General features: G+C 44.8%; 2 protein-coding genes across 2 annotated transcripts in view; one reads left to right on the top strand and one right to left on the bottom strand.

The window, feature by feature from the left end:
* Nucleotides 1-2,441: 2,441 nt before the first annotated feature.
* Nucleotides 2,442-4,836, top strand: insm2 (insulinoma-associated 2; the record flags this gene model as incomplete). The annotated part of the gene is made up of 2 exons (XM_083633131.1): nt 2,442-3,911; nt 4,447-4,836. 2 exons carry the CDS (start codon nt 2,442-2,444, stop codon nt 4,834-4,836), a joined length of 1,860 nt encoding a protein of 619 aa, XP_083489257.1.
* A 5,914-nt stretch (nt 4,837-10,750) lies between these two features.
* Nucleotides 10,751-14,151, bottom strand: part of ralgapa1 (Ral GTPase activating protein catalytic subunit alpha 1) — a gene marked incomplete at its 5' end in the record, with an annotated part of 190,681 nt that continues 187,280 nt past the window's right edge. Inside the window, one exon of the mRNA XM_083633920.1 lies at nt 10,751-12,287. Coding sequence (XP_083490046.1) covers nt 12,142-12,287 — 146 coding nt within the window. The 3' untranslated portion in view covers nt 10,751-12,141. The remainder of the gene's footprint in view (nt 12,288-14,151) is intronic.

The following is a 14,151-nucleotide window of genomic DNA, read 5'->3' as shown; positions in this document are numbered from 1 at the left end:
ACACACACACACACACACACACACACACACAGGGAAAGCTAGGCCTGAGGTATTCCCACCATTAATGCAGCAACAAAGACAGTGATAATCACACACTTTGAGCAGGACTGGAGCGCTCATTACTCATTAACAGCCTTATGGAGATATGATCAGTATCTACAGGGCCCCCATGGGTGCTCTAACCTCTACTGTCCCTAATTACAACCCAACACATAGGCTACACACAGGCTATATAGATACACAGGAACACTCATCTGATCACACTCTCTTCTTGGGAATACATCTATTTGTAATTTCGCCAGTCGCAGCTCAATTATTTTGAGGTTATAGCTTGTTAGAGTGAGGAAATGATCAGTAACACAGCATTTCACATTCGAGCATGCAATTAAACAAAAAAACATGCCAAATAATAATAGCTAATCGTCATCAACAACATTTGAACATGGGGAATATGATATTACCTACTTATCTTCATTATTATTAATTTAATTAAACCTGGTGAGTTTCAAGGTTAATTGTTGCTTTTCCTAAAATCGAATGTAGGTAGATGTCATCCTCCCTCGCCTTCTCAAATGACCTCTTGGTTCAAAACACACAGGCTGGAAACACAAAGATGATGTACCGGTATATGTATTATATTATAGAGGTTTTATTACATTTATAGTTATTTCCTTATGGAGAATATAAGAATGAGAAATCTAGTCCTCATAAAGATTAGGCATATTGATGGAAAATTGTCTAAAGGCCTATAGCTATAGCGCACACATTGATTTATATCATTTGAATATAGGCTAAATGAGGTGAAGAATCTCTTTTGTAAGGGAGACCTGGCCAAGAAAGCTGCATCATGACAAACATAAAAGTTACATACCTACAAACACAACAAAGACAGAATGGATATCCCAAGTCAAACAAGAGCAGTCACATCAGACAGAATGCAAAGTATATAGAAGCACTTCAAAAGCTCTAGTTTTAAAGCAACAGACTCTTCGGCTAAACCTACTTTAGATTTGAGGACACAACATCCTTCATTATCAGAGAACAGTTATTCAAGTCAAGTCAAGTCAAATTTATTTATATAGCACCTTTCATACACAAAGGCAATTCAAGGTGCTTTACAAAAAATAATCGAAAAAACAAGCAGCAAAGCAATGCACATATAAAAAACACATAAAAAACACAGCCGACAGTTTTAGTTAAAATATATACTCAAATTAACAAACATGAAACATTATTTCTGTTTTAAATAAGTTACAATAACTGTCGAGTTATTGCTATATATCAGTTAACAGTGAATTCCACCAGGAAAACCACTTGGGTAGTTTTACCATGTTGGCTCTGCCTTACTGAGTCCAAATCGTATCTTGTAGTTTTATCATTGTAATGGGGAGCAAAAATAAGCAGAAATCTATGTGGAAGTGAAATCTAAAAATCACATCAGGCTATCATTCATGCAGTGTTCCCTAAAGCTAATAATAATATCCTGTCACTGTCAGTCATCATTGCTCTTATCCCCAGAAAGTGGGTCTGGAAGATTTGTTAGGAAGTCATGTTACATTCAGGGACTTTGCCCAAAGCTCAGGGTTTCGACAACCAACGACCATGCCTAACTCCAGCCACCTGTTAGGAATATAAGAACACATGATGGCCTTTAGATTAAACTGTACCAGTGAGCCTGAGATCCATGAGTGAACTATCCACTCAGCAATACAGCTCAACGATCCTGATACACAGTGTAGCCTAGTGACCTGATCCTGATACACAGTGTAGCCTAGTGACCTTATGAGATAAAGAGAGGGGGAGAGAGAGGATAATGTTCACCAATGCCGCGCGTAATGTGCACATAAAAAGTAACTGAGCAGTGTTTTGCGATGTTTTTTTTATATTGCTTATATTAGATGAAGGGTTACAGTAAGGCAGGTATTAGTGAGAGTTAGGGGTTAAGAAATGAATGCAAGTCAATGAAATGTCCTCACCAGAGTAATAAAACAAGTGTGTGTGTGTGTGTGTGTGTGTGTGTGTGTGTGTGTGTGTGTGTGTGTGTGTGTGTGTGTGTGTGTGTGTGTGTGTGTGTGTGTGTGTGTGTGTGTGTGTGTGTGTGTGTGTGTGTGTGTGTGTGTGTGAGTGTGTGTGTGAGAGAGAGAGAGAGAGAGAGAGAGAGAGAGAGAGAGAGAGAGAGAGAGAGAGAGAGAGAGAGAGAGAGAGAGAGAGAGAGACAGACAGACAGACAGACAGACAGACAGACAGACAGGCAGACTACCTGGAGACTACACTGTCCGGGGTGTGCATTGTTTCTCTCTCTCTCTCTCTCTCTCTCTCTCTCTCTCCCCACCCCCCCCCCCCCCCCCCCCCCCCCCTCAAAGCTCTATACTTGAAGTGGGCTCGAGACAGAGACAGAGTTGTTCTTTCCGCCTGTGTCCGGTGTCTGCGCGCATCTCATCATGCCTCGAGGCTTCTTAGTGAAGAGGAGCCGGCGCTGCTCGGCCTCATACCGCGCACGGAACAATAACAATAATACTAATCATGACGACAACAAAGCCGCACATAATTATGACAGTAACGACAAGAGTGACACTCATATTGACAGCGCTGAAGGCACGAGAGCGGAGCCGGTAGCGCAGGACCACACGCCGCCGGTGCTGAGCGTGTTCCCGTTTGAACGGCCGGACTTACCGTTCTCGGTGACCCGCGAGGATTCCGCCGGTGCTGTCAGGGAGGCGTGGAGTCTGCACGTGGTGGAGTCCGCCGTGCTGGAGGCGGAGCGGCGCGCGCAGCTACCGGAGAGCGAGGAGCCGGTGACCGAGGCGGACGGCCTGACCTTAATGGAGTCCTGCAGCCCCGTTAAACCGGCCGGCACGAGACTGCTGCTTGAGGAGGAAGGGAAGCGGCTTCTGTTCCCCCGCCTGACGTCACCCCCGGTGTCGGAGCTGCCGGAGCTGCCGTTCCTGCTGAGCTCCGCGCCGACCTGTCCAGTGTCTGCTTACCGCCACGACGTGCCGTCCTACGGCCACCACGACAAGTACCAGCCGAGCATGGCGCACGTGCACCTGTTCCCGCCGCTGACGCTGCTGAGCCAGCACGAGACGCAGAACGCCGCGAGGAAGCTCTTGTTCCTGGAGCCCGAGCAGCGCGCGAGCAGCAACAGGCACGCCAAACCAGCGGCGGGCAGCGCGAGCAAGAAGCCCAAAGTGAACCGGAAATTGAACTTCGAGGACGAGGTGACGACCTCTCCGGTGCTGGGTCTGCGGATCAAGAAGGAGAGCCCCGAGCTGAGGAGGGGCTCTCGTCGGGAGGGGAGCCAGCCGTTAGGGGAGTTCATCTGCCAGCTCTGCAAGGAGGAGTACCCCGACCCCTTCTCCCTCGCACAGCACAAGTGCTCCCGGATAGTGCGCGTGGAGTACCGCTGCCCGGAGTGCGACAAAGTGTTCAGCTGTCCCGCCAACCTGGCCTCGCACCGCCGCTGGCACAAGCCGCGCCCGGTAAACAACAACCATGCAGCGGGCGAGACTGCAAAAAGCAAGAGCCAGCCGGAGGCGCGAGACAGGCTCCTTCAGCACGAGACGGAGGGCAAAGAGAACGAGCTTCTACGCGTTAACACCAATCAGCACAGCGGCACGCTGGACAGCTCCCGCGCCCTGCCACTGCTGCACGGACACCGGGCTGACGGCGACAGCCTCGCGCGTCCGCACTACGAGTCCTCCCCTCGCTACCGGAGCCCGGTGGAGAGCTGTGGGGAGCTGCAACAGCGTGTGAGAGCGGCGGACAGCCCGCCATCGAGCCTCCTGCTGCTAAATGGTGTCCTGGAGGAGCGCGCGGAGCAGCCGCAGCCTCCTCCCCTGCCGTTCGTCCAGCCGTTACCGGAGGAGGAAGTCTACGAGTGTCGGTATTGCGGGAAGAAGTTCCGCCGACAGGTATGGGCTGGTTAACTAACTGAGCCCAGTTAACTGGTGAAGTTCACACTACAACTATAACTATAGTACTATACACTATACTATAGGCTACTAGTAGCCATTCTATACAGTTAACGTTAGCCGAGTAATAGTTATCTTTATAATTATAGTTATGTGTGAAGGAGCCCGTAACACTTTAAATGCCACAGTAAAAACGGTCAAGAACGCCCATGTATGTAGCCTACCTACAAGCGTGTGAAAAACCAAGTCTATTGTATATATAATGTTATACACTGTATATTGATATATAAGTCTATTGTATTCTGCTTGAACATTGCACTGACTCAGTGTTGCCAGATCTGCTCTTCTTGTTGCTGCAAGAGCAACACTGCTCAGCGCCCTTTAGCTGCACCGAGTCAGTGACTGATGCTGTAAATAATGTATATTGAAAATATACATTATTTATGCATGAGAAAATATATCGTTATTGAGGCATATTTTATCGTAATATATAGGCCTATATTGATATTGATTCATTGTCCACCTCTACCGACAGGCTTACCTGAGGAAGCACCTGGCCGCACACGAGGCGACAGCGCGAGCCTCTCCGCCCCCGTACGGCCAGGCACGCGACACACACACGCAGAGCCAGCAGGTGTTCCCGTGCCACCTGTGCGGCGCACGCTTCCCCTCGGTTGAAATCAGGGACAAGCACCGTCTGTGGCACGCCATGCGGGACGAGCTGCTGGCAGGACCGCTGGGAGGCCTCCGCGCACACAGGGAGGACAGCGGTGCCGGGGAGTGCGAGCAGCAGCTGCAGAGCTTCACGTGCAAACATTGTCCCTCCACCTTCTACAGCTCCCCGGGCCTCACCAGACACATCAACAAGTCTCACCCCACCCACAACCGCCAGGCCATGCTGCTGCAGATGGCCGTCCGGCCCTAACATGACTAACATCAGTGTTTTGTGTTTTAGATTAGCATTGAAGCGAAGCCTGCATCATGTTCAGTGTTGCCAGATCTGGCACCACTGAACATGAAACTCCAAACAAGCATCTTTTTACATGTTTATCTAATGCTAGACTGAAACTACAGTAGTACAATTCAACTACAAAACACTGTCCATGGGACTGAAACCATGTACAGTCATTCAACTACAAAACACTGTCCATGGTACTGAAACTAGTACAATTCAACTAAACACTGTCCAAGCCACTGAAACTAGTATAACTCAATTATAAAAAACACTGTCGAAGGCACTGAAACCATGTACATTCAAATACAAAACACTGTCCAAGGTACTGAAACATGTCCATTCAACTACAAAGCACTGTCCATGGTACTGAAACTAGTACAATTCAACTAAACACTGTCCAAGGCACTGAAACTAGTATAACTCAATTATAAAACACTGTCCAAGGCACTGAAACCATGTACATTCAAATACAAAACACTGTCCAAGGTAATGAAACATGTACATTCAACTACAAAACACTGTCCATGGTACTGAAACCATGTGCATTCAACTACAAAACACTGGCCAATGTTACTTAAACTAGTACAATTCAACGTAATACTGTCCGTGCTACTGAAACTAGTATACAGTAATTGAACTACAAAACACTGTCCAAGGGACTGAAACGACTATAACTCAACTACAAAATGCTGTCCATTGGACTGAAGCTAGTATAAATCAACTACAAAACGCTGTCCATGGTACTGAAACTAGTATAAGTCAACTACAAAATGCTGTCCATGGTACTGAAACTAGTATAAGTCAACTACAAAACGCTGTCCATGGTACTGAAACTAGTATAAGTCAACTACAAAACACTGTCCATGGTACTGAAACTAATAGTATTCAACTACAAAATGCTGTCCATAGTACTGAAGCTAGTATAATTCAACTACAAAACACTGCCCAAGGTACTGATGCTAGTATAACTCAACTACAAAACACTGACCATGGTACTGAAACTAGTACAACTCGGCTACAAAACACTGTCCATGGTCTTTTATTTATATATCAACTAACACTATCATTATCACATTTGGGATTGTAATGCTACTGTAACATGTCAAACCGCCACACTTCGTGGATGAAAAAAGGGAAGGGGAGAGATCCAAGGTGCTGATCCCTAACCAGTTTTAAAAAGCTAAACTCTACAGGATTATCATAACAGAAATGTTAAACTGGAGCTTGTTCACAATCTACAATGTTTATAAAGGCAATTGTTCCCCTTTTTTATTTGAGATATTGCACATGAAACCCGAGGGCATACATGTTGTTTCCCAATAGAATTTGATTTGAAAAGAGATATAGTGAGAAGGTAAGACACATTTTTTAATAGAGTATATGGATGTCTATTTGTGTTGATAAGGAGGCTGCCACCTCTTTTCAGCTTCTCTCAAATGTTTCCAATAAGCCTAACACTAAGAAAACAGAAAGAAAGTTATTTAAATTCATGTTGTATGGATTTGAATCAGTTCTTTAGGTTCATGTTGTATGGATTTGAATCAGTTCTTTAAATTCATGTTGCATGGATTTTGAATGAGTTCTTTAAATTCATGTTGTATGGATTTGAATCAGTTCTTTAAATTCATGTTGCATGGATTTTGAATCAGTTCTTTAAATTCATGTTGCATGGATTTTGAATCAGTTCTTTAAATTCATGTTATATCGATTTGTGAGGCAAAGTAATGCGATTCCATGGAGGCCTTGCAGTAACCCAGTGGGTTACATTACTGCAGGGTCCTCCATGTCAAGCAGAGCCAGACCATAATCACAAACCTATAATCGCATTGTGAAAGTGACCTTCCTTATACCCCGAGAACTGGAGACAGAATCGATGGCCTAACTCCATTTCCAAAATCATGTCATGTACGGTTAACAATAAAAAACAATAAAATAACAGTGAATCTGAGGAGAGACAGACCATAATATGCCTTTTTAAAGTAGTTCCTATGGAAACGCAGTCTCCTTGTTCCAGTGTAAATGATGTGCCGGTTGACTTCTCAGCTAGAAAATGTTATTTTCATAGGAGGGGGGGGGGGATAATTAATGTTAGTCCTAGTAAAAACTTTCCGTAATTGTCTTTTGTCTTTGATGAATAGCAATTACTATTTATTTGTTGAAATTAAATGCCTTCATGATTATAATAATGTAACTGGTTCAATGAAGCCTATGCGATTTTGATATGTTCAATGTTAAATCTATTCTGAATTATTGTCAATAAAGGTGAATGCAGTATGATTCATGAGCTATCACCTAGCTCCTTACGGTCTATGGTTTTAAGACACACAAGAGGGTTCCCACACTTTGTGAAACATCAAATTCAGGGACTTTCCCGGTCCAATTCCCTCAAATTCAAGGACTTTCCCGGTCCAATTCCCTCAAATTCAGGGACCCAGTATGGCTCAGACACGGATCAGGTTAATTACTGTTACACCACTGCTAAACAATTAAAGAGAGAGGCTTGAATGTGTGGAGACTTCTCAAATGTGCTGTGCACATTAAGTAAAAAAAAAAATCAAAAGAACTTCAATTTGTATTCTTGCACAAAATATACATTTGTAAATTCAAGCACTTTCAATGACCCACGTCTATTTTCAAAAACTTTCAAGGTGTTGATTTTTCTCTTTCAAATTCACAAACTTTCAAGGATTCCAAGGACCCATGGGAACCCTGATACACATAGACACACAATGACCCAATCAGCCTAGTGGTAAGAATATTTTTATTGTCAAATTCTATCATGGCACCTCCACTCTGTGTCTGAAACAGCCATTCTACATGTATACATACTAGAGGTTTGACAGTAATATAGTTCTGGGTGTGTTGCGGCACAGCTGTTACATGGTCAACACATGCAGTTAGTACTGAACTGGTGTCATGCAGTATGTATAGTCAGTAGTTACATCAGCTTCGTCCCAAACTAACCTCTGGACCACAGCCTGTAAACTCACAGGACCAGAGATTTGAGTCTTTTGCTGTATTCATGTCATAAGGGAATAATGGTTTTAACTCGGAGGCGGTCAAGACGCCATCGCCATCATTTTAAATTTGCTGTTGGATTAAGTTGCTCCTGATCTGCTTTTTAACACACATCCACTTAGTGAGTGATGCCTTTGAGTTGTGTTTTATAGCAAACCAAACATGACAATGTCAACCACAAACAGAAGATCATGCAATTAGTTGTGTCCAGTGTCATGCAATTTAAAGAGTTGAAAGTTGTTCATTTAGTTTGAAATGCATATGTCATTCCCTAATCTTGAGTAAAAGTAATTTCATGTTGGTGAAGTTTTAGAATCCTAGGAAATCGCAGAGAATTTAGCTGAGGTGAACAGTATTTTCAAGGAGGAAGCTCGGATCTACCGTCTTTCCCATGGGACATGAATGCAGCATCAGTCATCATGGTAAGACTGCAGGGGTTAGTGCTAGGGCATTTTGGTGAGTGTGAACAGGGTGTCGCCATAGGGCTTAGGTGCTAGGAAGGAGTTTGGGATGCAGCCAGGCTGTAGGGAAGACTGCAGGTCGTAGGAGGCAGGAGTGAGTCTGGCCGGTAAACGGGTCCGGGCTGTCAGAGTGTAAACGGGACGTAGACGAGTGGGAGGGTTTGGCATTCGACCGGTGACTGGCAGGTGGGCTGTAGTCTATTTACAGCATGTACAGGTCAGTTTCACGCTGTGCTAACTGACCAATTGCCTTACAGGAGGAGAGAGACGGCTCAATCTGGGACCAGCACGCCGGCCCAACCTCAAGAGTCCACTAACTTGGTCATTAATAATAAAAACAAACATCAACAACAGCAATAATTTAAAGGGACAACTCAAATCTGAAAGGAGCTCAAATATTCAAAACACAAAAATAATAACATGAATTTGAACTCATTGTACAATGGCATTTTTTTTAAAGATAACCATTTCAACCCGAAAACGGGGTCGAATTAAAACATTTACAATCCCTTTCCTCTCTAGAGAGAAGCTATGGCTGACAGAAAAATGACAAAAAAGCAACAACAACAAAGTGTATCAGAGAATACAGTTGTGGAATACAGTGAGTTCAAGCGATGAAAGATCTGGGCAAAGTCATTTTTGTGCTTCCATTGTTGGGGAGGTAATCAGGAGATAATGGAGTGATCATTGAAAATGAATGGAAGCGATAAATCCAGTACACCTGAAGTCAAAACTATTTGAAATCAATAGAGTTTTATTAGCCGGAGGACATTTTGGTATGTACCGACGGAGTGTGAAGCTGGCGTGGTGTGGTGTGTGTTCCAGTGTAAGTGAGGGGTCTGGATTCAGATGCATTGTATCTCCTCCACCCAGAACTGGAGGGGACGAGTCTAAAGATGAGAACAGATACAAAATCATATTTACAACCATATCTCTCTCTCTTCCCCTACTCTTTGGCCATAGAAAACACCTTTGTCTCCCATCTTTCACCCCCATGACGACGACGAATGGACCAATAACAGTCTGCCTTTCAAACTGCCTCTGGGCCTCATTTTCAGTGAAAAACACTGAAATGTCTGGCTGAAATTGTTATAAAGGCGTGTCCATATAGCATTTTGCTGTATTTTCTATATGAAAAAAGCCCTGCCTGGATCGCTTTTTGGGAGAAATAAAACATGGAACGTTATCCGAGCAGCTGTAGCTCGGTTAGCACTTCTAGTAGACAGTACAAGCAAACGCTTAGCAGATATTTCCAATTTATGTCCAGTATTGCTGTTACAGTAACATAAATTCAATGATTAAAATGTCATATTTCTCCACTGGGAACTGGAACTTTCTCCATATTTTTTGTTGCTATGGGAAACATTGCGATTGGTCGGCTGTAAAAAAGAGGTTCACGTCACTCGGGTGCTTTTCTGAAAAGCTGAACATTTCTCAACTTTTGAAAGCGCGTTGAAGTGCATGCATAAAAAAATGCTTAACGCCCAAGTGAAGTGAGCTAGCTTGTTGGCCGATAAACTAAGCCCAGTCTCACATAAATAGACTGCAAAAAGGTCCTAACTTTTTCTCCCCCATCTCGAGAATTTGGCCAGGTTGCGTAGGAGTGTTCGATCCAGTAGAAGACAATCTTTAAAGTCCTAATGAATCATGCGCTAACTGTTATAGGAGACGAATAGGGAAGCGACGAAGCAGAAAAAATCTTGTAGTGTTAACCCATCTTTAGCGGACCGGGTCTGAGGTGAAACCATGGTTTGGTTTTGGCAGCTATTCTCACATTGAGTATATATACACGACAAGCGTCCTCGCACTGTACACATTCAATATAGATATTCATATACCTACTATATATATATATATATTTATACTCATACATACTGTATAGATATACATAACATATCTACAGAGAAGAACAAAGAAAGAAAAGCCGTGGTTCAGTCACGTCAGATAACACAGACGCCGAGCTAGAAAATACAGCAACATTCTTGTTCCGGTCAAAACGCATTTTACAGTCAATTTAAAAAACAAACAAAAAAAGAAGTATCAGACTGAGGGAAATATTATAAATGATAGTGAACATATTCAGGATCAGTGCTTTTCCATATTTTATGGTTTGAAAAGAATGACAAAAAGAGCAAACTAAAGTCTTCGTATAACAAGTGCTTGCTTTTTGATCAGTTCATCTCTTCTTTCTCAAGTCACTTTCGATCTAGTCAAGCTCGGGACGTGGCTTTGCTTCTGGATTCAAACAGTCAATATTTTGGCATGAGAAGGCTGCGTCCAACCTCTTCATGAGAAGGCTGCTTCCAACCTCTTCATGAGAAGGCTGTGTCCAACCTCTTCATGAGAAGGCTGCGTCCAACCTCTTCATGAGAAGGCTGTGTCCAACCTCTTCATGAGAAGGCTGTGTCCAACCTCTTCATGAGAAGGCTGCGTCCAACCTCTTCATGAGAAGGCTGTGTCCAACCTCTTCATGAGAAGGCTGTGTCCAACCTCTTCATGAGAAGGCTGTGTCCAACCTCTTCATGAGAAGGCTGTGTCCAACCTCTTCGGCAGTAACAAAGTGTTCTATTGTTGGCAAATGAATGCATTCCCCCAGCCCTTCTCTATAGAGGCCTAATGCTGCACAAAGGACAGAAATAGACAAAATAGACATTTATCAGGCTTGCTTTCTTCATGCAACACTAGCAGTGATGTCGCTCTATCCCTCTTTATATCAAAACTCAGGTTTCTGCCTGTAGATGCACAGACAGATTATAGTACAAATATACAGGTTCATCAGACACTTTCAGGACCAACACGACAGACCGAGTATGCAGGCTAGTTTAGTAGTTTTTCGCTCTTTATCCATAGGTTCTCTCTTCTTCAATGTCCTTTCTACAGATGCAGCCAAGTAAAAAGCACAGCACAGTCAGGTAGAACAGTCCAGCATCTGGATACACACCGGTCTCTGTGCCATTTCCATCATGGCACAGACCAGTATGCTCTAATACTGCACCGATCAGCATGCTGCAGAAATGGTTTCTATGCTGTTTGCTGAGGAAGGCTGAGGCATAATGCAGCAATTGTGAGCGACTTCGATATAAAAAGTACAGTATAGTAAAGTCCAGCACAGAACAGTACATCAGAGTAGATAGAACAGACTAGTACGTGTGTTTGTGTACAATTGTGCGTCAAAGCAGTTTCTGTACAGTAAAAGGCCAGCATCAAATCCTATTGGCTTAGCTCTTCAGGAAGTCCATTGCAACTCAAGTCTTATTGGCTAACTTAACCAGAGACGTACAGGGAGGAAAAGCGACAGCTAGTACAGCTGAAGGTTACGTTCATTCCTGAGAGAATACTCAATCATTTTCATAACTAATTCACTGTATGAACTCACAAGAACACTTAAATTTTAATAGGAGTTATTAATTGCAACTGAATTACAATTATTTTCTTAGGGAAATGCTCTCTGTGATTTACTTCTGACATATAATTTGATGCCAAATTCCGTCGAGAAGTGACGTCTTTCTCTCTGAACTTTGAACGCAACCAACAGAGCGCCGCATGAAGACTCCCTCTCCTGATAGGGCCAGCAGGTGACCTACTATTGGCTAATGCGAACCAGGAAGCAAGTGGCCGCTGGCCAGTCCAAGTTTAAAGTGTCTGGTTGGCTAACGTGAGAGGGACGTCAGTTTTTTTTGGGATGATTGGCTGATCCGGAGGAGCTGGGGGTGGGCTCAGGTCTTATTGGCCGTTCCGGAGGAGCCGGGGGTGGGCTCAGGTCTTATTGGCTGATCCGGAGGAGCTGCGGGCGGGCTCAGGTCTTATTGGCCGATCCGGAGGAGCGGCGCAGCTTCATGGACATGCGGCTCTTGCTAGTCCGAGGAGACATGGGGGACGGCGAGTCGCTCCCGGCCTCCCCAAGGGCCGGGCTTTCTCCCCGAAGGATCTCTAGGCAGGAGCCTGGAGGAGAGGAGAGGGAGCGAGGGAAGATGAGGGAGGGAGAGGGGAGGAGGGACGTTAGAGGAGAAAAGGGTTACATGCCCCCCCCACCATACAGACAGCTAGACACCTACAGACAGACAGCCAGCCAGATAGACTCCTACAGGGACACAGACAGGACAAACATACAGATGGGACAGACAGACAGCTAGAAAGACAGACAAGCTCTAGAGTATTCTACACTTGGTTCATTACAGTTCCCTACAAACCACTACTCTAGTCTCTTTGGGGACTGATTAGAAATGGGACGATATATAGGACATAGGAGATCTTTTTTTGTGAAAATCCTTTTTAGTGTACATGCAACTGAATGAACACCTGCACTTTCTACTTCTTGTAATAGGCTACATCAAATGAGAAGATGGATGTTCTGTAAAATAAAATGGTGTAAACCTGCAGTTTAGCAATTTATAATTCGTGAGCTAGCCAGGCATTACATTACATTACATTACATTACGTCATTTGGCAGACGCTTTTATCCAAAGCGACTTACAATAACACATTTTTTGTCAGCAATAGAGCAATCAACTATGGAGCACAGTCTATGACAACTACAACTTCTGAAGGAACAGTGGTACAAGTTTAGGTTAGTGGTACAAGGTTGGTTAGTTTTTTTTTTTTTTTTCTTTTTTGAAAGAGAGAGAACGAAGTTAGATCAAGAAGGGCCCAGATGGAGCCTGAAAAGGTGTGTCTTTAGTCTTTTCCGAAAGATCGGCAGTGATTCAGCTGTCCTGACCGAAGGTGGAAGCTCGTTCCACCATTGAGGTGCCAGGGATGAGAAGAGTCGAGATCGAGATGAGCGACTTTTGAGCCCCCGTAGCGAAGGAGGGGCGAGGCGACCTGCACTGGTGGAGGAGCGAAGGGAGCGCTGAGAGGTTTGGAACCTGACCATGGATTGGAGGTACCGGGGAGCTGACTGGTGTACTGCCCTGTAGGCCAGTACCAGTGTCTTGAATTTGATGCGGGCCGGGATGGGAAGCCAGTGGAGCTCCTGGAAGAGGGGAGTGACGTGAGAGAATTTGGGTTGGTTGAATATCAGACGGGCTGCAGCATTCTGAATGAGCTGAAGTGGTCGGATGTCGGTGGCAGGTAGGCCGGCCAGGAGCACGTTGCAGTAGTCCAGGCGGGAGGAGACAAGAGACTGGACCAGGAGTTGAGTCGCTTCTCTTGTGAGAAAGGGACGGATTTTGCGGATGTTGTAGAGAGAGAACCTACAGGAGCGCGCTGTAGCAGCTATGTTGGCAGAGCAAGACAGCTGGTTGTCAAGGATCACCCCAAGGTTCTTAGCTGTTTTGGAGGGCAGTACAGTGGTGTTGTCAATGGAGATGGAGAGATCTGCGAGAGGGCAGTCTTTTCCTGGGAGGAAGAGTAGCTCGGTCTTACCAAGGTTGAGCTTGAGGTGGTGGGCAGACATCCAGTCGCCAATGTCTTTGAGGCATGCAGAGATGCGAGCCTCGATTTGAGTGTCAGAGGGGGGGAAGGAAAGGAAAAGCTGGGTGTCATCAGCATAGCAGTGATAGGAAAAGCCATGAGAAGAGATCACATAGGCAAGAGATCTTATATAGAGAAGGAAAAGTAAGGGGCCCAGGACTGAGCCCTGGGGGACACCGGTGGTAAGAGGACAGGATCTGGAGAGAGACCCTCTCCATGAGACCTGGTATGAGCGGTTCGAGAGGTAGGAAGCAAACCAGGAGAGTGCAGAGCCTGAAATGCCGAGGTCAGACAGAGTGGAAAGAAGGATTTGGTGGTTGACTGTATCAAAGGCAGCAGACAGGTCAAGGAGGACAAGAACAGAAGACAGGGATGAGGCCTTAGCAGTGTGAAG

The sequence above is a fragment of the Poromitra crassiceps genome, assembly GCF_964638095.1.
Source record: "Poromitra crassiceps genome assembly, chromosome: 3".
Lineage (NCBI taxonomy): Eukaryota > Metazoa > Chordata > Actinopteri > Beryciformes > Melamphaidae > Poromitra > Poromitra crassiceps.
Note: the sequence above shows the minus strand (reverse complement) of the source record. Positions and strands in the feature narration are given on the sequence as shown.